A 22,043-nucleotide genomic window follows, 5' to 3' on the forward strand; every position below is an offset into this window, starting at 1 on the left:
CTGTGGCAGTAACAGAAGAAACATGACTCTGCTTCCATGCTCTTTATTACAAGGTAATTGCCCCCAGGGCAATTTTCCAGCAGGCAATTGCCTGTTCTTTAAAAAGAAACCTTTCAGCTCTGGGATGGGGCTCTGGTGGTGGAGACCTGCAGATGCAGAGCTGAGATTTGGGTGCCCAGCACTGAAATTGCAACCCCCAGACTCACATAAATGGGTTTCTGTTGGATGTGGATTGTGCAGCAGGTTATGAAAAGGGAATGGCTGAGAGCTCCTCAGTGAACAGGAGTCTTACTTTTCAAGGAAATAAAATTAAAGCCACTCTGGAAATGAAAAGAATGTCAACAGGCTGCTGGCAGCTGCTGTAATGCTTTAATAAAGGGTTGTCAGAGCTGCAGCCCCTGAGCTCTGTCTCCTGGGTCCCCTGTGTGCTTGTTGCAACAGTCTCTCTGCTGTGATGCCCCTCTGGGATCCCATTTAATCATTCTCTTTTCACCAAACAGTTGAGGAAGTTTCAGATATGCTTCCTGCAGGCTATTTTGCAAGAAATTATTGGAAATGTTTTGTGCTACTGATTCAGTTTAATGATAAAATTAATACGAATTCATTTAACTAAGCAGGGAAAGCCCATGTTGTGGATTGTATTTACATTGGTTTGGATAAATCCCCTATAGCTCATGTCACTCCACAAACATCTTCCCTTCTCTGAAGTCTTGAGTAACTGGGTACAAAGCAGCACAGGTGCAGATTTTTCCATAAACAGATAAACCCAACACTGTATTAACATTTGGTGATCTTCACTTGGAGCCTCAGGGTGGATTGTTTTTTGCACTGTAGTGGATGCAGAGCCTGTAAACTGAACGTGACCTGGTTTTGTACAGAAATAAATTGAATTTAAAGCTCAGAAGCTCCAGAAGCCTTCAGACACTTCCAGAGCACACTGTTTTTTCCTTATGGAAGTGCTGATATGGAGAATGGTGAATAGAAAGGCTCAGTCCTGGTTCTGTCCTTGGTATCAGCTCTGTCTTTGGCAAATACCCCCCATGAGGCAGTGCAATTGCTTTTCATATGTTGATAAATTTTGTATAACTTGTGCTGAGATATCTTAACCTTGAATTTCTCCTGGATCTCAATGTCTGTTCTTTCTGGCTCATGTGATATGCAGAGCTGGATCATTTTCTATGTGTTCTCACATATGGACTGTATAAAAACATGAATTTCCTGCTTTTATCAGTTGTGCTGCTCTGTAAACAATGGTCTTTCAATAATTCAGTCTATCAGAATTGAGCTCCCCTCCCCACCTCAGGATAATCTGCAAATTCCAAAAATATCCCACTGGCTTTAAATGAGCTCTTGATCTGGAAGTGTTTTAATACCTCTTACAAATGTTATATCTGGACACTTCTGGAAAGTAAAGGATTACTTTGTAGAATGGAGATCAAGTTCATGCCCTTCAGGGTTCACTTGAGTGGCAGAAAAATAAATATTAAATTACTTATTCCAAGGTTAGTATTAAACTTTGAAACTTTGGGAGAAATATTCACGGGTCTAAACCAAAGTGTCCTGGGTATTTAGATAAATGATTGTTTACTGGGTTAATTAGTTAATTAGGAGGCAGTTGCAGTAACCACCGTGTTTTCTTTGCCTGATTTGGAAAGTCAGGCACAGTGTCCTACCAAGCCAGACATTTTCTGGCAAGGAAGAGTCATTACAGGCATACCTGCTGTCCTACATGGGCTGCATCAGGTGACTCCAAAATGATTGTTTATCATACTCAGATGCAAATTAAACAATTTATGCAGCGATGGGATGTCGCTGCAGCCTTGGCAGTGTCTGATCTGCTGGTTTGTTCCACAGAAATGAAGAGCAGATGCCTCGTGCTCCACTCCTTGTTTCTCCCCTTGAGTCATTATTCTGTAAAACTTTAGGGAAAGAGGTTTCTGGCTGCTGGATTTGGGTGTCAGCTTTTCACATCTGCAGAGGTTCTGCACTGCATCTGCCTGCTTAGAAAATCTGCTGATTCAATGGGGTTTCTTCACTAAGGGACAAGTTCTTGGTATTAATGCCTAATGGACAGGGACACCTTCCACTATCCCAGGTTGGTCCAAACCCCATCCGAGCTGGCCTTTAACACTTCCAGGGCTGGGGCAGCCACAGCTTCTCTGCCCAACCTGTGCCAGGGCCTCACCACCCTCACAGGGAAGAATTTCTTCCCAATACTTAATTTAAATCTGCCCTCTGACACAAACTGAACGATGCTTCTTAACACTGACTTTAAATAAGAGCAGACAAAACTTTGTGGTCTGCCTGAAATGAAAATTGAACTTAATTTTTTCTCTTCTTCCCCTTAAAACAAACAGAAGTGTGGCAGAAACACAGTTTTCAAACCCAAACTGGCTGACATCTCAGAGGTCATTACTGTGACCTGTGAGAGCAGAGTTGACGCCCCTTCCCCAGTGACTTTGGGTCTCCCAATACCCCTCCCTGTGTCACAGTGGAGAAGCTCAGGGGAAGCTCTCAGGGTATTTGGGACAACATGAGAAAACCAGACTGTGCAATCAGCTGAAAAGCTGAGGGTGGCTCTTTCTCTGTGATTTAATTAAGGAATAGTCTGACAAGTGCTGTCCCTTCTCTGAGGTGGCCAAAGTCATGGGTTGTAAATCTTGTGCCAAGGACTCCATTGCTTTGGATCCCAACGTGTGCCAGAGGTTATGCAGATAAATGAAGAGGAAGGTTATTTTTCTGCACTGTGTTTTCTTACCCTGTTGACATGGAAAATGTCTTTAAAATAAGTCTTCAGATGTTTTTAAGCTGTAATGCAACCTTCAGGAGAGGATTTTGGTACAACTTTCCCTTTGTCAGATATGGAAGGATTGCCAAATTCAGTCTTGAAAGTTATTTGAGTTTCAGTCTTAAATTATTCAGATTCTTTGTTGGATAACTGGATAATGCTGTGTTGCTGACTACACCTGCAACATACAGAACTTAAATGTGTGTATATAATATGTAACATAGATGTATAAGATATACATATAAAATATACTATATATATATATAATATATAATTCATTCCATTCTTTTATAAGTTCAAATTACAAGGAAAAAGGTTACAAGCAGAGTGATTTTAAGGAAAACTGCTTTGCACAGTAGGATAAAAGTACTTTTCTGGTTGTTGGAAAAGAATTCTTTGTCCCCAGTAGGGCCTAACTCTCCTAATTTGCACATTTGGAAAGGTTTGCTGTCTTATTGACTGGTGTGCTCTGCTTGTTTGATTTCAGGTTTTATTCCTGTCAGCTCCAGTTGTTTGGTGCAAAGTGACTCCATGGATCTCATTGTCCTTCACATAGAATTGTGTCATTTTTAAGCAGCTCAGTGAGGATGGGGGAGCCCCTTCTTTGGGACACAGTGAGGGAGTTGTTGGGAGTGATGCCCAAGACTCTGCTCTAGGTACCAAATTTCTTATTTGTGCAACTTTGTAGTACAATCCTGCAAGCTCAGAATACCAAGATCAAGGGTTTTATTTGAGTAGAGTTTAGAAGACTCCAGTGTGAAAGCAGCTCTGCCTTTAAATCTCTCCTGTACATGTGCAGAATGTGTTTCATATAAGTTAATGTTCAAGCCAACTCATGCAAATGTAGGAGAATTGCAAGCTAAAGGCAGACTCCATAAACACCAACACTGTCTTAGCCCAAAATCTCATCTAGGAGGATGATTTTGTATAATGCTTTACCCACAAGGCAGGTGGTTGGTGGCATGAATAGCTATAGTGAAAATACATGTTTTTTAGGGGAGGAAAACCCTCAGTTGATTAAAACTCTCTGCCTGATAGTCCTGTCCCCACCATTCCTACACCTAGAGATTCAAACTGCAGTGTTTTTGCAGGAGTAAAACTGTGCCTGCAAACTCCAACCTGCAGTTCATTTGTGGGAGCAAACAGGGAAAGCACTAATAGGATTTCTGTTCTGCTTGATGTAGCCACATGAGGAATTAACCTCGATAAAGGCAGCTGCCTAGAGGAATGCAGTCTCTCTTTGGGAGCTTAGTATGGGTTATTTGCAAAATTCCTCTGTTTTGTTTGGGGTTTTTTTTAAGCATACAATGAATAATGAGTTAGAGGAATCAGCGTGTTTCTTTATGTATTCATTCATATAATTCAGCACCACTTTTAAAACAGCAAGTAATTTCAAAGCAGGTGCTGTGTTCCCATTCTCTTTAGCTGGTAGAGCTTCCCAGTAGCAGAGTTCTGACTAAAATGATCCCAGGCAGAGTGTTTATTCCTGCCATAAACAAACCTATAGTCCAAAAGCCTTTATAGAAAGGCCAGAAGGTTGATTTTTCAGTGTGGTAACAATTAACAATGCACTTCTTGTAAGCCTGTTGTGGGAATGGTGCCTTTTGGGGAGGCTTTGAAGATTGAAAAGGGGAGCAAAGCACTTTGAGACTGCCTGGTGTCAATGTGTGTAGGTAGGATGGGTTCAGCTTTTCCCCCCCTTGGCAGATTGGGCATTTCTAGCTGGAAAAAAGTACTTTTAAATATGAAGTATATATTGGGTACCTATAATGTTTAGTAGTTATTTTTCTTGGTTTGGGTCAGGCAGGGTAATTACAGAGTGAGCTGCCTGTACCATCCACTGACCCTTATAAGGCCTATGAAAATGTGATCCTGCATGAAATGAGAAGTTCAGTGTCTGGTCAGTAATCCTGGGGAAGATGAAGGTTCTGAGATGGGACCTGCCGGGGTGCACAGACCAAGAACCTCCTCCTTGAGTCACTGTTTTCACATGGCTCCCAGGAGTGTAGTCAAGCCTAAAAACTGGGGAAGGAAAGGATGCTTTTTATCAATACGCAGAGACAGCTCTTTGGGTTTTACTCTTGAGGCTGGAAATGAACTGTTTTCCTTACTGCTTGCAATTCAGAGACGGAAATATTGTGCTGACCAAACTCTGTCTGTCTGCCTGCTCAACAAAAAAATACTTTTTTGGCTACCCTCAAGTCTGCTTGCCTTCCTTTTGCAAGTTCTGTTCCTGGATACACTCCCCAGATGCCATGCTGGGCTCTGTTAATGCCAGGCATTTGTTTGGCAGTGTGAACCAGAGCCTTTATGGTTCCCCAGGGCTTGGGGGTTGGTGGAGTGGAACAAACACATCAAGGATAAACTTTTGCTGCAGTGAATGGGAATTAATATCCAGGTGATGCCTTCTGGCCCAGTGTTTGCACAGTGGTGGTTTAAAATCCTGACTGTGAGCAAGTCTCAGGAAATTTGGGATGTCCTACCCATGCCCTTGCTTAGTTGTGTCCATCAGGCTTTCACCTCCTCCAGGGGCCTGGATAGTGTGGAAGGGTGGTCAGGGCTTCCCTTGGGCACAAACTCCTTGCCCTGTGGAGCAGAACTGACCAGAGCTCCAGGGGCTCAGGCTGCTCCTCCTGCTGAGTAGGGCCCTGGGAAGCAAATATGGTTTTCATTGGAAACTTGTTCTTAGGGTGAAACTATTTGTAAACCAGATTTTTTTTTAGGGAGTGGGAGGGTTAGTTCAATCTGGGTTGACTACTGAGAGTTAACAGTTCAGATTTGGGTCAGTTTGGAGAGAAAAAAAAAAAGGATGTTAACACGAGGTTTTGGTTAGGATTTGGCTCAGTTGTGTAAGTAGATGGTCATGTTCCGGGGTATTAACGTGTTAATCACTGCAACAAAAGCTCCAATGTTGATTAATAGAGCAGGTTGCTGAAAGTTGGTGCTGGAAAATTTTCTGTTGTGTGTGTAGGAGCCTCTTGAGTTTGGGAATTTGAAAGGCATTAGAAGGCAAAGTGCCTTTGTTTATGAATGTGCCGATACTCTGTGATGAACAGGCCTATTGAGCTTGGGCTAAACTGGGATGCTGCATCTCTCCAGGCGACACATGGCACAGCCACTGATGTGTAATCTTGCAGCGAGAGGGAAGTGCTGCAGAGTTACGTAAGGAACTGGGGCATCAGCAGCTGATGCATTTTAATTCCAGCCCGTAAGGATCAGTGTGGTGACACAGCTCATTGATTGCTGCATTCATACACGGGGCTGCATCCATTTAGAGCCTTGTGAGGGATGGGAAATGGATGCTGGTGGCGTGTGGGTGACCTTTGAGTCCTTCTGGATCTGCAGTTGCAACAGGAGGCAGGCTGGGAATAAACACAGTGACATTGTGAAGGCAGCTGTGGGTTCTATTTCTGGAACAGTGAAGAAAGTGTTCAGCTTTTTATTTGATGTAAACCCCTCTGTTGTACCCTTAAAATTTCTCTACAGTAGTGGTTAAAATGAAAATTTTTATTGTTGCTGGTTCAGCACACTGGAGGTTGCATCACATTTAATTTGTATTCCATTTCAGCTCATTAAGCACCGTGATGCAAATTCCTTGTTAGTGTCAAAGTGATATATTTCTAAATATTGGTTAATAAGTGAGAGAGGAAGAAAAGTTAAAAACAAGTTTCCCAAGAGATGAAAAGATGGCACAGCTAATCTAGAAAACTGGAGTGAGTCTCCTTCAGCAGTTGATAGGAGCTCTTGGCAATGTTTTCCTTGCTTTCTCTGGAGCTTATTTACCTGCTGCAGCATGGGGAAAGCTGCTTTGGCACTCTCAGTGTTTGTGCTTGAAACATTCAGCCTCTGGCTTAAGTAAACCTGGCACTTTTCACTGGTCTGAATGTACCCTGGCAAAAACAAATACAGTGGGTTTGATAAGGATGTAATCTGTGGAATCTATAGGAATTGCTAATTAGCTGTAGTCACAGCAGTTGATCCTTTGTTTTTTCCTTGAGGAGGGCATGTCATATGCATTGCCTTTGATTCCTCCTCTTCAGCAGCAGCAGGAGTAGCAAATAAATCAAGGCATAGACATTATATGCCAATGTTGGATAAAGAAGCAAAAAACTGGATTGTTACAAGGGCAGTAAGCTAGAAATAGCTTCCTTCTACCTGAATTACTGTACCAGTTACTCCTGTGGAAGTAGGTTAGTAGGAGGGTTAGAAACTTTAAAATAAATAATTGAAGCTTTAAAAGCCTTACTTGAGAGTGTTTGTGATCAGGCTAAAGGGAAAACCACATTTTCCTGCCTGCAAATCAGTGCTCTCTGATGCCTCAAACCTCAGTTGTTCTCAGACTTGGCCTTCCCCTCTCCCCCTTCCCCACACTCCTCTGGCTCCCTTCTCTCAACATACACTTCTCTTTCCTGACACAGCACCATAAAAGTGGGTTATAACCAGAAATTGTCAGGGAAGCCACATAAACCTTTCCACAACTTTTGGCAGAAGAGCAGAGCAGGAGCAGAGCTTAATGAAACACTGACGGCTCCCATGGTTGCCAAATATGAGAAGGGGAGGACAGTTGTGGGAGGCTGAGAATAATTGAGCAGAGACAGAAAATGGGAGAGCTGGATGATGAAATCCTTGAAGAGGCCTGTCACTTATTTCCTTAATTCCACTTTCCAGAAGTGTCATTTAACCCACCGTGGTTGCTGCTGGCGTGCTGTTGCATGGGGGATTTCAAAAGGCAGAACAGCTTTGCCAGAAGGGGATATTACTCTTGAGCAGCTTAAAACCTCCTCCAGAACTCTGCATGTGAAACACCACACCAGTATTTCTGTACTGAAGCTGTTGAAGGGCAAGAGCTTTGGTTTATTAACAGTTTAGTTGGTCTTTCAGAATGGGTGGCTCTGGTCTAGTTGCAGACATGGCATGTTAATAGTTTCCAAATTTTTGGAATTTGTTTCTGCTGTAACCGTGTCACTTGTTTGCATCCAGCTCCTGAAGAAATTTAAAATTTGAAATACAAGTATTAAGGATGTTGGACAGTTTTGTTACATCTCTAACCTAACGTCATCATTTTAGTTTTCCTGTTAGTTATTTCTTCCTTTATCTCTAATGTAGATCCAGATTTTGTCTATAAACAAGGAGTGGCTAAAGCAGAAACATAGGTGCATTTTAAAGGCCTGGATGTGCCATCAGAGGTTTGGATGCCACAGCAATGCAGGGAGCAGTCCCTGTCCTGGCAGAGGGAGACACACAGTCCCCCAGCCCTCTCCCCTGCAGTGCCTCTTTGGTCACAGAATCACAGACTGTTCTGAGTTGGAAGGGACCCACAAGGATCACCAAGTCCAACTCTTAAGTCAATAGCCCACACAAGGGATTGAACCCATGACCTTGGCATAATTACAGCCAAGTTTTAACCAACTGGTCCTGTGGGTTTTTCCTGAGCATTGCAGGTGGGCTGCAGCTGATGGTCCTTTTGGAAAGAATTCTCTGCATTTTGCCCTCAGATTTCAGTCTTTCATGCTATTTATGTCCTTGTGATACTCCTATTAATGATCTGCTCTCTTGATTATCACTGCCTTGGTGCTCCTAACCCCATCCAAATGAAGACATTGTGTTTTCATGTCCCAGAACAAATTCCTCATTTGCACAGAGCTAGCCAGGAGAAAGAGGAGGAGGAGGAGGAGGGAGACAAGAGACTTCTTGCAGGTGTTTGTGCTCCAGCAAAGCGTGCTCAGCTTGCAGTGCGCTCATACTCCTGCCTGTAAGATGTATATAATGTGCTGACAGCTCGTGAATGTTGCAGGCTAAGCAGCAGAGCTCGGATTTGACAGGCACAAGAGGAATTTCAGGATGGGAGTGAGTGTTACCAGTGGGAAGATTGAAGCCACAGTTTTGATATTGCTGCTATTTTGCGTGGTGTTTATGCAATAGGTCGTTCCCAAGACACGGAGCGAGTGAAGATGCCTGACAGCTTGCTGGGCAATCATTTGAGTGTGTACAGCCTGCAGCATTGAAAAGCTTGACAGTTTTGGTCTGAGTTCTTCCACCTGCACTTGTGCAACTAAACTGAGCTTTGTGATCACCAAGTATTGATTGGTATCGTTTTTCTCCACTGTTGTTGTGCTGTTTGCTGCTTCTGAGCAGATGCTTGTCTTGAGCAAGTGTCTTGTACAGGCTGGGCAGGAGTCACTGAATGAAAAGCAAAATTTCCCACATAAAATGTCTACATTTCTTCTCCCCCCCAGCAGCTGTGAGACACTGCAGCATTTGGGGTGCAAATTAGAGTCTGCCTTGTCTCATGTCCTACCAGACTCTGATTTCAAGCAGTGCTTTAAAATTATTTCCTTCTTAAAAGCTTGTGGTCTCACTGCTCAAATCATGGTGATGGACACCAGGAGAAATCACTGTGCTTTTCTATGTCACTTCCCTGTTGGGCAGAGCTGCTGTTTCAATGCAGAAGCTGAAAGGTGGTTTCTCATGGGTGCAGCAAACTCAGCACACGAGTGCTCAGACCACCACTCAAGCCTATCCCAGTGCATTGGTTCAATATATTTTGGCTCAGGAGTGGGGGTTTTTTGGCAGCTCCAAGTCCCACACAAGCTCTGAGCCATTAAAAGTCCTAAAATCTGAGGGGAGATCACAAGAAACAAAGGATTTGTGGCCAAGGTTTCATGGTGATGCAGTTGTCAAAATAGACATTGCAGCTTGTTGGCACTTTCTCTGGGGGACCCAGAGGGAGGTTGCCCAGAGAAGTTTTGGATGCCTCATCCCTGGAAATATTCAAGGCAATGGGGCTCTGAGCAACCTGATCCAGTGCAAGGTGTTCCTGCCCATGGCAGGGGTTGGAGTGAGATGATCTTTAAGGTCCTTTCCAGCCCAAACCATTCATTGGTATTATGTTCAGTTCAGGAAAGATCCTGTCGGGCTGGAGCAGGTCCAGAGAAGAGCAACGAGGCTGGAGAAGGGACTGGAGCACAAGTGCTGTGGGGAGAGGCTGAGGGAGCTGGGTGTGTTTAGCCTGGAGAAGAGGAGGCTCAGAGGTGACCTCAGCACTGTCTAGAACTACCTGAAGGGAAGTTCTGGCCAGCTGGGGGTTGGTCTCTTCTCCCAGGCACTCAGCAATAGGACAAGGGGGCACGATGGGCTCAAGCTCTGCCAGGGGAAATTGAAGTTGGATATAAGAAAAAAAATTCTTTGCAGAGAGAGTGCTCAGGCATTGGAATGAGCTGCCCAGAGAGGGGGTGGTTTCCCCATCCCTGGAGGTTTTTAAACTGAGATTGGCCGTGGCACTGAGTGCCATGATCTGGTAAAGGGACTGGAGTTGGACCAGGGGTTGGTCTTGATGATCTCGGAGGTCTTTTCCAACCCAATCCATTCTATGATTCTGGCTCTTTTTTTCTATTACCCAACTCTGCATTTTATTTTAAATATAAGAGTGCATATTTGGGTGCACTTGTGAAATGATGAAGCCCCAATTCCTCATCTCGAGTTTGCAGTGGTTTCCACAATTTTGTTGTGTGAGATGAGCAGCAGACAGCAGGACTCAAACCTTTTCACAGCTCTTTGACAAGCATTGGTCCTGCCTGCTACACTCTTTAAAAATAGTCTAAACAAAGCAGCCTGTGTTAAGCAATGCATTTTTAAGCAGATCAACGTGAAATATCTTTAGCAGCACACAGGGATGAAACTGGAATAGAAAGTATGTGCAGGGCATCACGACTTTTTGTGTTCCTCCAGCAATTCGTGTGGTGTTTACGTAAAGTGTATAAACAAGTCTCTATAGGTGATAATTCCTGACAAATGAAAATAGGACCCTAGCATCCTATTCCCATATCAGATCTTATTGTTAAGCTTATAAAGAACTATTTTTCCCCCAATAGAACTTATCAAAAAGAGGTTTTGAATAGAAACTGCTGCATGTGACTTAATCTTTCTTCCATGTAGCTCGTGACCTCACGCAGCCCTCAGACTGATGGTGACACAGTGAGCATTTCCTGTGAACCGTGAGCAGTGCTGGTCCCACTATTGTTGGGTACTTTTTTTGTCTGGGAAAAAAACAAACCCTTATTTACTAGAAGCCAGTGTCCTGTTTGTTTGTAGCTGGCTGGGAAATGCCACATTACAAGGGTCTCAGTGGCTGTCGCTGCTGCTTAACAGAAGCTGTTGTTGTGTTTTGCTCTTTTTCTCACTGATTTGTATGAGACTTTGGAGTCTGCCTTGTGACCTGCTCCACATTCAGTTCACAAATACCAACCTTGTTTACCCAATATGTTTTTTCCCTCCTCGGTGTTTCCTCAGATTAGCTGTCAGTAAAAGGCTAAATAATAATCCTCCAGGTTTTTTTCATTCCTCCCCTGTGAGGCCACTGGGTTGGTTTTCCAAGTGGTGCTTTGCTGTAGGAGCTGCTGCCTGGCAAGGGGAGTGTGGTGGTGGAAAATTACAGACCAAATAAAGGACCAGCACTAAACTGGTAATGGGGAGCAGCTGCTTTGGCCTTTGGGTCTGAAGGTGACTCTGAGCAGCCTTTGCTAAGGGACTCTGCTGTGTGGAGCCCCCTTGGCCTCAGAGTCAGCCCCAGGAGTGCAGCCTGTCCAGGTGGGACAGCAGCGCCAGCAGCTGGGACCTTCCACATCTGGCTGGGAGAGGCTGTGGCAAGGCTGTCACAGGGATGACAAGCCCAGGGCTGGCTTGAAATCCAGTCCAAAGCAGCATCTGTGGAGCACATCCCAGCCTGGGTGTGCAGGGCTGCCAAGTTTGTGTGAAACACACACTCCATCTGAGTCCCTGCCACTGCGGGGGGGCGTCAGAAGGAACTTCGTGGTGTCAAAACATTCCCTTTGTCCCCGCATTTTGTTTATTGTTGTCTTGTCCTGGCTCAGCTGCTTCTGAACTGACTTCCTATTTTAAAATACAGCATAAATGATGAATTCTATAGGGACAGCAGCATATGTGTGGAGAAAAAGGACATGTTAGGATATGTAATTGCCTTCCTCAACTTTCTAACACCCTTGCAGACAGATTTTCTATGAAGTTTAATTATTAGTGCTCATTCTTGTGAGGCAGAAAACTTCTGGAAGACTTGGGGGGTTTTCTGTTATTTATACACACAATCTCTAAGTATTTCAATTTGCAGACTTATTTCTTTTGCTTCTCATGCCAAATCACACACGCCAACCTAAATATGCATACCAAGTACTCAGACATTCGAGATACTGAAACCAGAAAAGCCTCTTTTAAGGGAAAAAAGTATTTTGAGTCTGGAGTTCTCCTTGTGTGTCTGGGACTTTTTCATTTATGTGGAAATGTCTGGCACTGAAACAAGCTGCTGTGGAAAGGCCACGGACAGCAGAGGTGACACCTGAAGCTGTGCAGAGAGAAAAGGCTCTTCTGGGCACCAAAACTCTCAGTTTTGGTTGACTGGGCAGACAAAACTTATCAGTGACACATCCCAACTTTTAGGTGTAGGAAGCAAACACTCAGGGAAACTCTGGATTACTCACTTCTCTGCCCGTTGCTAAAATGGTCTGTCTGCCTGTGCACTGCTCAGGTGAGGAGTCTGTCAGACACCTCCAGGAGGGAATTCTCCTGCCAGCAAATTAATATTTCCTGCACTGCTTCAATTTGGCTTTCCTGAGCACCTCTTCCCACCAGGAATCTTCTCCAACCCCACTCTGGACTTTTCCACTGGAACAACCAACTAAATTCTGAGTGAGGATCTCACAGTTCCCATACTCACAGTAAAGCCATGCACTTAATAAATTAGAACTGTTTCCAATTCTGCATCACTGTATGTAAGACACACATGGTGGTTTGACAAACTGCTGGCTCGCCCTTGGAATGCAGTTTGTGGGAGCTGTGGAAGCAGCCCTGTGGCACGGCCTCTGCAGCAAGAGAGGAGGCAGGTTGTGCTCCTGGTGATGATCCCACAGAACGTGCAATGGGAATGGCTCGTGTTTCCCTTGAAAGTTACGCCTTTCCTGTGTACTTGGGGGAGCACTCAAAGCTTCTTAGAAATTCTTCCATTTTTCTTGGCATGGGGCTATTAGTTCTTGTATAGCTTTTTATCGTGGCCTCTTTTTCTAAAGACAGATATTTTGGCTACTAATGAGTAGTTCAGTAAAAAAAAATCCAAGTGGTTTGTCTAAAGAAGGATCTCTCTTGGGTTTTAAAGTGTGTTTTTTACACTTCCATAAAAGCTACATCCATAGCTCTATTCTGAGATCGCTGAGATTCACATCTTTTGCAAAGTAAGCCATTTTCCCTCTAAATATTTAGATTTAGGCTTTTATTTATAACACTTAGATGTTAGGAAGGTCACCCTTTTCAGTCAGTGAAAATAAAGCCTTCCCAAGAAGGCATTTCAGTCCCTCTCCTCTGACTCACATGGAAAGGTGAAACTCCTTCATTTTAGGCATGTGACAGAGGTTGGGTAAAAACCCTTTTTTCCTTTCTTTTACTGGCCTGTAAAATCAAACCAGAATGCAGACCTTAATCTGATTGTGAGTTATTACATACAAATTTGAACCTGAAAGTAGTTGAAGTCACGTACTGAGTGTTTTTAAGTAGTTGTAGGACATTTTTATGACGGTTAACTGTGGCTGTAAAGCATAAAAAATACCTATCTGTCCAGTTGAGAAATGTGCAGGTTTTACAGCTGAAGAAGAAATATTTGTAAACAGGTTTTAGTTCTCTGCAGTAGTGATTTTGAATCATCATTTCAAATGGATTACATGTTTCCAGAACTTCTTTTGCTAAACTTTGCATACACCACAGAGAAGTGTCATTGCAGAGTGGAGACAAAGTGGTGACCTCAAGGACAGGGGGACAGGGAGCTGAGCCAGCCCTGGTGGCCCTGGATATGCCCTCCTGTTGCTTTACCTCCTGTTCCAGACTTTCCATGTTGTTTCTGCTCAGTCTCCATTAAAGCGAGTTGGTTATCTCAATGGATGTTGGAACGTTAAAAGTGAATCTCTTAATTATGCTCATTTTTCTCAAATCTGCCTGTTTAGGGTTGTTTGTTCGTACAAGATAAGATGAAGCTTGTCATGTTGGTGGCAGAGCTCTTGCCAGCCTTCCCCTCATGTTTATTTAGAGCCACTGTGTGATTTACTGCAAAACCTTCTGAGTGTTTACTGATGGATGAACTCAACTGAGACATCCCAGCTCATAATTCACAAGTCACAGCATAACTCAGCAGAGAAATGCCTGCTCTCAGCACACAGCCCTCGTGTGGGGACGCGGCTCCCAGTTATTCCAGATGTTGGTGGTCGCTGCCCCAGAGAGCCCTGACGCTGGTTCAGCTGCAGCTTCTCCTTTGGTTTAAAACACTCTGCAGTGGCTTGGCCTCACCCAGCAGCAATTCCTGGTGCTTCCCCTCTGCTCCCAGGATGGCTCTGGGGAGGCACAATGGGAGGAGTATTTACACATTGCCAATTTTAACGTGTCTTGCAGAAAAATAATTCACCCTAAATGAATCATACCCAGCCTACCACTGAGTTTTGGTTTTCTTGAACCAAATGTTTCCTCTTCCTCATCATTAATTATTTTTTAAGCACCCCCTCCCTGTGTATTGTGCCAGCTCCATCCTGGAGCAGGTGAGGGGCCATTTAAACACACAGTGCCTGAACCTGCTTGTGTGCTTGTTCAACTTGGTGAAGTTTAAAAAGAATGTTAAAAACACAGGAAGATGGAAGTTTTCCCTGCACTTTAATTACTGGCTTCCTGACTTGCTCCTTTGATGAGGACAGTGCTTCTGAAGAGCAAATAAATGCTGGGGACACCTGTGGCATCCTGAACAAGAGCTTTAAACCTGTGTCTCAGCTGGAGCTCCCATGCCAGCCAAGACATCGCCAAACAGCAGGGAAAGCCGAGTCAAACCACACACACCTTGGCCTCAGAGCTGGATTTCCAATTCTGATGGTGAAATCTATTATTTATTAAAAAGAAATAGCTTATTTTCCTATAATTTAATCTCTGTATCACCACAGAGCACACAGCACTCTTGGGAAAATCTGTTTGATCTCGTGGAAGAAGTCAGGATTGCTAGTCAAGATTTGGTGGTACTTTAAACAGCAGCAGATTAGACTTCCAAATGTGCAGCAGAGGCTATTCTGGGCAGGGATTGGTGTAATCCTGCGTGGTAGTGGGTGCCTCGGGGTGCTGAGCAGGGGGCACAAGGTACAGGTTGGTCAAGCGCTGCTCACACTCACCATACATGTGTTTGAATAAGAAATGGTTTCCCTTCCTGGGATAAAGACACCGAGTTTTTCTGCCTTGGCATCAGCTGGACTGCAAGAAACGGATTGTTTTGTTGTCAGTGCTTTGCTCAGAAACACGTCAGAGTGGTTGGTTCCCTGCCCTGTGCTGATCTGTGGGAGGGAGGCACATCCCGAAGGAGCCAGCCTGCCATCTGCAGGCCATGCGGGCTGTTCTCCAGAAATTATTACATGTAACAAGGTGTTCTTTCCTAAGAAATGCTGTGTAATAAATCCAACTTTTCCCCATCTGATCCTGTGAATAGTCACCTCTGTTCTTAAAAAAACAACCAAGGGTAGTAGAGATAAACATTGAGTCATCTCTAATTGTTTGATTTATTGTCTGTTGTGCACTTTTATAATTAAACATTTTTGTGCTTAGGAATGGGACATTTCACATGACAGTCAAATTCTGTCCATCCTCCTCAGTCTGTTGAATCTTTAACGACTCTTTAGATGAACAGCACCCCGTTGAATCTTAAAGGTTTTATTGAGAAGGGGATATGTGTAATGACAGCCAGGTAACTTCCAAGCACCTCCAAAATCTTCGGTTTTATAGTCCACAAATGCACAGAGGATTCAATATTCTTATTGTTACCCTCTTTTTGCCCAGGTGTTTGAAAGATCAGTGATCTGTGCTTTCCATAGCTGTTTTTTTACCACTGCTAAGAAATCTTAACGGAGTTTTCAGTGTGGGAGAGAATCCTCTGTAGGTAAATTACTGCTCAATGAAAGGGTATTACAGAATTTCCTGTACAAAATGAAATTTTGGTGTGTACCACGTAACCTTTCAGTCATTTTTGTCTTTGTTTCAGGTCTTCCCGAACAATACTACAGCCTCACGTGGTTCCTCAGCCCCATCCTGGGCCTGATTTTCACTCCGCTCATCGGCTCGGCCAGTGACCGCTGCACGCTGAGCTGGGGCCGCCGGCGGCCCTTCATCCTCGCCCTCTGCATCGGTGTCCTCTTTGGAGTTGCACTTTTCCTCAATGGTTCTGTCATAGGTAAGTAACAGGGCAGTCCCTGCCTGTACCTCCTGCTCGCTCACTTGCTCTGAGGTTGTAGTGTAAAGATGATGTTCTGCGGTTGGTCTAAACTCGTGTTTAATGTTCACAAACTTCAGACACCTCCACAGCCTGCAGTGGGGCTTTCTCCACCTTGCATGGTTTCACTCTTGCTGCTGTGCTGAGCATTGTGCAGTCCTGGCTCTGGCTGGGAGTGCAGTGTTATTAATACAATAGTTGCTAGAATAATGTTTGCAGTCCCTGAGACGAGTTCGGTCGATCCTTGACATGGGAAAATTGTAGCAACCTGTTCACAGGGAAATGTTTCCTGTTGTGATCCATTTTCCCTTTAATGCATATCTGGCAACACATCCTGTTTCCAGCATTATTTCAAAAATTATCTTTTCACTTTTTCTTGTGCTTTTCTTAGACCTGGTATTGAAAAAGTCCAGAACACAGTTAATATTTGTTTATCAAAAACCATGTGGGAAAATAATTTTTCCTGAGCCTCCATCAAAGGTGGTAAAAATAGTTTCCCTTGAACATAGTTTACTACAGAATTTAATCTACAATCTACAATCTCTTTGTGAATTTAGTGTAGGAGAGGTGGCAGCAAGTCCATTTGGGGGATTGTTTACATCATGGTTGGACTGATGCAAATGAAAGGAACTTAGCACCTAATAACATCCTCTTGGCTCTGGTTTCCTTGGGTTAGATGCAGCTCTATTGTGAAAAAGTTAAACTAATCGAGGGAAATGAGTGGAACATTACCTTGGCTCAGCTTGTTAAAACCAAACTGGGATGCCATGTGATGGGTTTGAATTTTCTGCAAACTGCAGTGAACAAACTACTCAGATAAATGACATTCACCTTAAGCTTTTTTAATTTAGCCAGGGAATAAATATTTTTTCTTTGAATTGCTATCATATGGCATGAATTTTGTTTTTGTGTCTCCCAGACTTCTTCCTCCTCCCTCAGATGTTTGCAGGGTGTTAGATGTAGCACTTTTACAAGATTTTAAGGGATAAGAAGCTCTCAGTTCCATACAGAAGTTGAGGTCAGGAGCCATCAATACTGGCAGGCAAACCTCATTCTCACTGTAGAGGCTTATTTTGAAGCTTTCTAATAAATCAGCACAAAATATTGTCTGATTTTTCCTCCCTTTCCTACCTTTAGTCTCCACCCACTTGCAATCCTAATTGCAATTTGGGGAAATGGGAGATGCTTCAAAAACTGAGGTCACTCTATTAGATCCTCTTCCCCAGTGTGGCCTCTGGCAGCAGGACCCATCGGGAAGGGAACAAGGGGCACAAAGGTTTGCTAATCCTGACAGTGACACAACCGTGTCCCAGGAGAACAGCTGGACTCTTCTCTCCTGCACTGGTCAGGTTTCCATCAAACCTAAAGCACTGACACCGCTGGTGTTTCTGCTTAGGGCTCAGCTGAGCCCGGAACTCTTACAAACTTCTTTAGCCTTCAAAGGACTTGGTGTAAATGAGGATTGAACATGCAGGAGTCAGCACTTGAGATCTGGATGATTTCTGGTGGCTTAGCCAGTTCATCTCCTTCCACAGTCGTTTTCATTAGTTGCACTAATGGTTTTATCAGCATCTCGCACACATAACTCCTAAATCTCTCTGATTCAAGTAATTCCTGCTTTGTCCCTGGCTCATCTCATGACAAATTATCCAGCTCTACACTAATGCTGCCTTTCTGCTCTGTACATAAAAAGCCTCTTATCCTGTGCTATCAACTGCCTGCTGCTTTTTGCAATGCAAAATACCTTCATGTTGCTTAATCCTTAAAAGTTCTGCTTACAGAAAGTGATCTACAAAACAGGAATGTTTAAGAAAAGCAAAGGGGTTAAACTTCACTTTATCCTGGGGTGCTGTGATCATTGCATGTAAAGTACCATGTCAGGAATGCTGTCACCATGTGGTTGTCACTAACAAGTGAAATAATCTCATTTTTGGTGTTCCCCTCTCCCACCGTGGCTCTTTTACAAAAACAGCCTTCAGCAGCTGAAGGAAAATACATGGGAGGAACATGAAATAATACCCAGTGCTCTCCAAGGTTCAAGAGGTACTTCAGAAATAACATTCTGAAAAATAAATATCAGTCTTACAAACACACAAACATCCTCTTTGTCCCAGACCTTCCACGAAGCTGTGCCAAAGAGCTGAAATTGACATTTTGCTCCATGAAGGAATGTTTGCAGTGAGCCTGTTGGGCCCTCTCTCTCCAGGGGTTAAACCTGCTCTTAGGAGTTTTCCCTCTCTGAATGCCATGCCCAGAGTCCTCTCCTGTTTTCTCTCAGGTTTGGCTATCGGGGATGTCCCGGACAAGCAGCCCATCGGAATAGTCCTCACGGTGCTCGGTGTCGTGGTGTTGGATTTCTGTGCTGATGCCACTGAAGGGCCAATCCGGGCCTACCTGTTGGATGTGGTGGACAGTGAAGAGCAAGACATGGCCCTTAACATCCACGCCTTCTCAGCTGGTATGGAGTTACCTGAGATGTTCTTGGCAATCTTCCTGATGACCAAGTTGTGACTGAATTGATTTTTCCTGAACTGAATTTTTTTTTTCTTTCTCTTCCACAGGTCTTGGAGGAGCGATTGGTTACATGTTGGGAGGACTGGACTGGACACAGACCTTCTTGGGTGGTATTTTTAAATCTCAACAGCAAGTCCTTTTCTTCTTTGCAGCCATTATTTTCTCTGTCTCCGTTGCTCTCCACCTTTTTAGCATTGAAGAAGAGCAATATAACCCTCAGCAGGACAGGATGGATGATGAAGGAGACACCCTGTCCAGTGTCAAATTCAGTGGCAGCCTCCCCCCTCTGAATCGACTGAATGTAATAAGTGAGGAGGAGCCATATGGAACCTCCATGTTCCATGATGAGGTTCAGTCAGAGCATGATCTCAATATGGAGTTCCTGGAGGTGAACATTGTGAGGAGCAAGAGTGACTCAGTTCTGCACATGCCCGATGCCACGTTGGAGATTGAATCGGAGCTGCTTTTCCTGCACGACATCGAACCCTCCATTTTCCAGGATGCTTCCTATCCAAACACTCCGCACAACACAAGCCAGGAGATCATGAAGTCCAAACTCAACCACCTCTCTGCTTTCCTCAGGGACAGTGAGAAAGAGGAGGAAATGTTGCTTGATAATCGCCTAAATGAAGATAAAGTCCCGAACATCAACGGCTCCCTCCCCAAAGAGTTCCTCAACGGGCACGCAAGAATAGGCATGAAGCAATCCAGCACTTCCAACTCCATGCGGAGGCGGCGGCACATGTTCTACCGGCAGCCGTCATACACCTTCTCCTACTACGGCAAGATCAGCTCCCACCGGTACCGCTTCCGCCGCGCCAACGCCATCGTGCTCATCAAGTCCTCACGCAGCATGAACGACATCTACGACATGCAGAAGCGGCAGCGCCAGCGGTGCCGGCACCGCAACCAGAGCGGCACCACCAACTCCAGCGGCGACACAGAGAGCGAGGAGGGCGAGACCGAAACCACTGTCCAACTCCTGTGGCTGTCCATGCTCAAGATGCCGAAGGAGCTGCTGAGGTTGTGTGTCTGCCACCTCCTGACGTGGTTCTCCATCATCGCCGAGGCCGTGTTCTACACGGATTTCATGGGGCAGGTCATCTTCCAGGGCGATCCAAAGGTAAGGCAGCAGTTCCCACCTGCGTGGAGTTCCTTGTTTCTGATGATGCCTGGAGAGACCCCAGAAAACAGGACTCTGAGCCAAGTTAGTGTGGAATAAGATAATAGTGAAAGTCCTTTAATGTCAGGCCTAGGGCCCACAGGAATACATATTGACACGTGTTCAAACTCTGATTTTCATGGTTTTTATAGTACTATCCACCCAATTCCCATTTTACACATCCCCTTGGTCCAGCCCCATCCCACCCCCAGCACAGCTCAACAAAAATTGAGTCTAGGGGAGATGTGGGACCTTCTGTTCCTCATCTTCGTCTTCCTCAGCACACATAGGGCCCTTGGAGCTTCTCCAGTGTTCTTAGATCCCAAGGTTGTTGGCTTATGTTTGTGTCTCACAGTGCAGGCATTCTGATGTTCTTCAGCTTTCTACCTTGCAAACAAGACTCAATAACTACTGGAATTTGAGCTATTGATATGGGGTAGGGGTTGGCATATATAAAAATTTAACTTTAACACATTGAAGTCTGCATTTTCATTACAATTACTTCTAAAATCTATAAAAACTAGAAAATCAGAAAAAATCAAAAACTCTCTGAGGCATCACTGAGATGTGCTGGGTATGAGAAAGCAACATCTGTGTCTGTGTCTGTTTCAGGCCCCTTCGAACTCGACCGAGCTGCACGCCTACAATGCTGGAGTTCAGATGGGCTGCTGGGGGCTGGTGATTTATGCTGCTACTGCTGCTGTTTGTTCAGGTAAGAGGCTGCATGGTCTCACCTCACACATATATTTGAAAGGGAAAAGTAGAATCACGGAATATCCTTTGCTGGAAGGGACCAGAAGCATCACTGAGTCCAACTCCTGGTGCTCCTGAAATAGTTTTGCTTCTGTGCACATCCACCTCCTTGCTTGGGGTGAAGGATATCTTGGAAAAGCACTTCATGTGGTCATAAGGGGAAAGGCTTCTTTAAGAATCAATATGAAAAATTTCTCCAAGTGTAGAGGTGGAAAAATTAACAGATGGTTAAGTGGTATAAAGCACAAAATGAAATCAAAGGATATTGAGTGGCATTTAGCAAGTCATCAGGAAACTAAAATCATGCTTGGTAGAAAATTCAAGCATATGTTAAGAGGGTTTTTGCTAAGGCTGCTTTTAAATCAAAATTATAAATGTGTATTGCTGAAAGTCATTCTGCAGATAATTTGGACTTGGACTAGACTCTCAAATTGAGAGTTTTTGCCAAACTTAAAATTGTGCCTCTTGCAGCACATGTGCAGGCACATCTGCACAGCTCAGTGGGGCTCTTTCTGAGGCAGGAATTCATCCTTTTCCCAGTGAGGGCTGGACTGAGCTGCTCAGGCAACCCAAATTTGCACTGAGCATCCACATCCCAAACAGCACATTGAGCTGCTGTGGCCATCAGTGCCTGCAACTTCGGTGACTAAACTGATACTTAAGAGGAAATGGCTTCAACCTGAAAGAGAGAAGGTTTGGGTTACATATTAGGAAAAAATTCTTTACTGTGAGCGTGGTGAGGCTCTGGTACAGGTTGCCCAGAGAAGCTGTGGGTGCCCCATCCCTGGAAGTGTCCAAGGCCAGGATGGATGCAGCAGCCTGTTCCAGTGGGAGATGTCCCTGCTCATGGCAGAGGGGTTGGAACGAGATGATCATTAAGACCCCTTTCAATTCTGTGATTCTATGATTTATATTTTCTTCTTTCCTCTGCAGCCTTGTTGCAGAAGTACTTGGACAACTATGACCTTAGCATAAAAGTGATCTATATCCTGGGCACTCTGGGCTTCTCCCTTGGCACTGCAGTGATGGCCATGTTCCCCAACGTGTACGTCACCATGATAATGATCAGCACGATGGGAATAGTCTCCATGAGCATCTCCTACTGCCCCTACGCACTTCTGGGACAATACCATGAGATCAAACAGGTATGTGGGATATTTGGAGTCCTTGAATTGAGGCACAGCATTCTTGTTTCTCCAAAGATCACGGTGGCAAAATGGATTTATTAAATCCCATTATTGGAGACACCTGCTGTGTTGGGATGTGGGCCAAAGTTGGAATGGATGGTAAATAGCAGGAGCTGGTGCTGAAATCAGATGGTCTTGGCACTGAGTTGGCTCAGGAGTGTCATGATTGCCTTACCCTGTGTTGAGGTATAAAAGGATTTGAGTGCATGTGGTAGATGAAGAGAGATGAAATTATTATTGGAGTATTTGCTATGTACATAGTTGTTAAACTGTCTTGGATGTGGTACTTTAGTGTTACTCAGGTTTTTCACAGTCTTAAACATTGAGGTGAGTCTGGAAATGCAGCTGTAA

The 22,043-nt window shown here is 44.3% G+C and overlaps 1 protein-coding gene across 3 annotated transcripts in view; it reads left to right on the forward strand.

Annotated features, from left to right (window-relative positions):
- SLC45A4 (solute carrier family 45 member 4) overlaps window positions 1-22,043 on the forward strand; it is an 87,438-nt gene that overhangs the window by 58,858 nt on the left and 6,537 nt on the right. For all 3 annotated transcript variants that reach the window (XM_071553762.1, XM_071553763.1, XM_071553761.1), the window contains exons 3-7: window positions 15,849-16,037; window positions 18,355-18,534; window positions 18,638-19,713; window positions 20,365-20,464; window positions 21,439-21,650. In XM_071553762.1, the coding sequence (XP_071409863.1) occupies window positions 15,849-16,037; window positions 18,355-18,534; window positions 18,638-19,713; window positions 20,365-20,464; window positions 21,439-21,650 (1,757 nt within the window). The remainder of the gene's footprint in view (window positions 1-15,848; window positions 16,038-18,354; window positions 18,535-18,637; window positions 19,714-20,364; window positions 20,465-21,438; window positions 21,651-22,043) is intronic.

Source organism: Pithys albifrons, chromosome 4, assembly GCF_047495875.1.
Source record: "Pithys albifrons albifrons isolate INPA30051 chromosome 4, PitAlb_v1, whole genome shotgun sequence".
NCBI classification, from domain to species: Eukaryota; Metazoa; Chordata; class Aves; order Passeriformes; family Thamnophilidae; genus Pithys; species Pithys albifrons.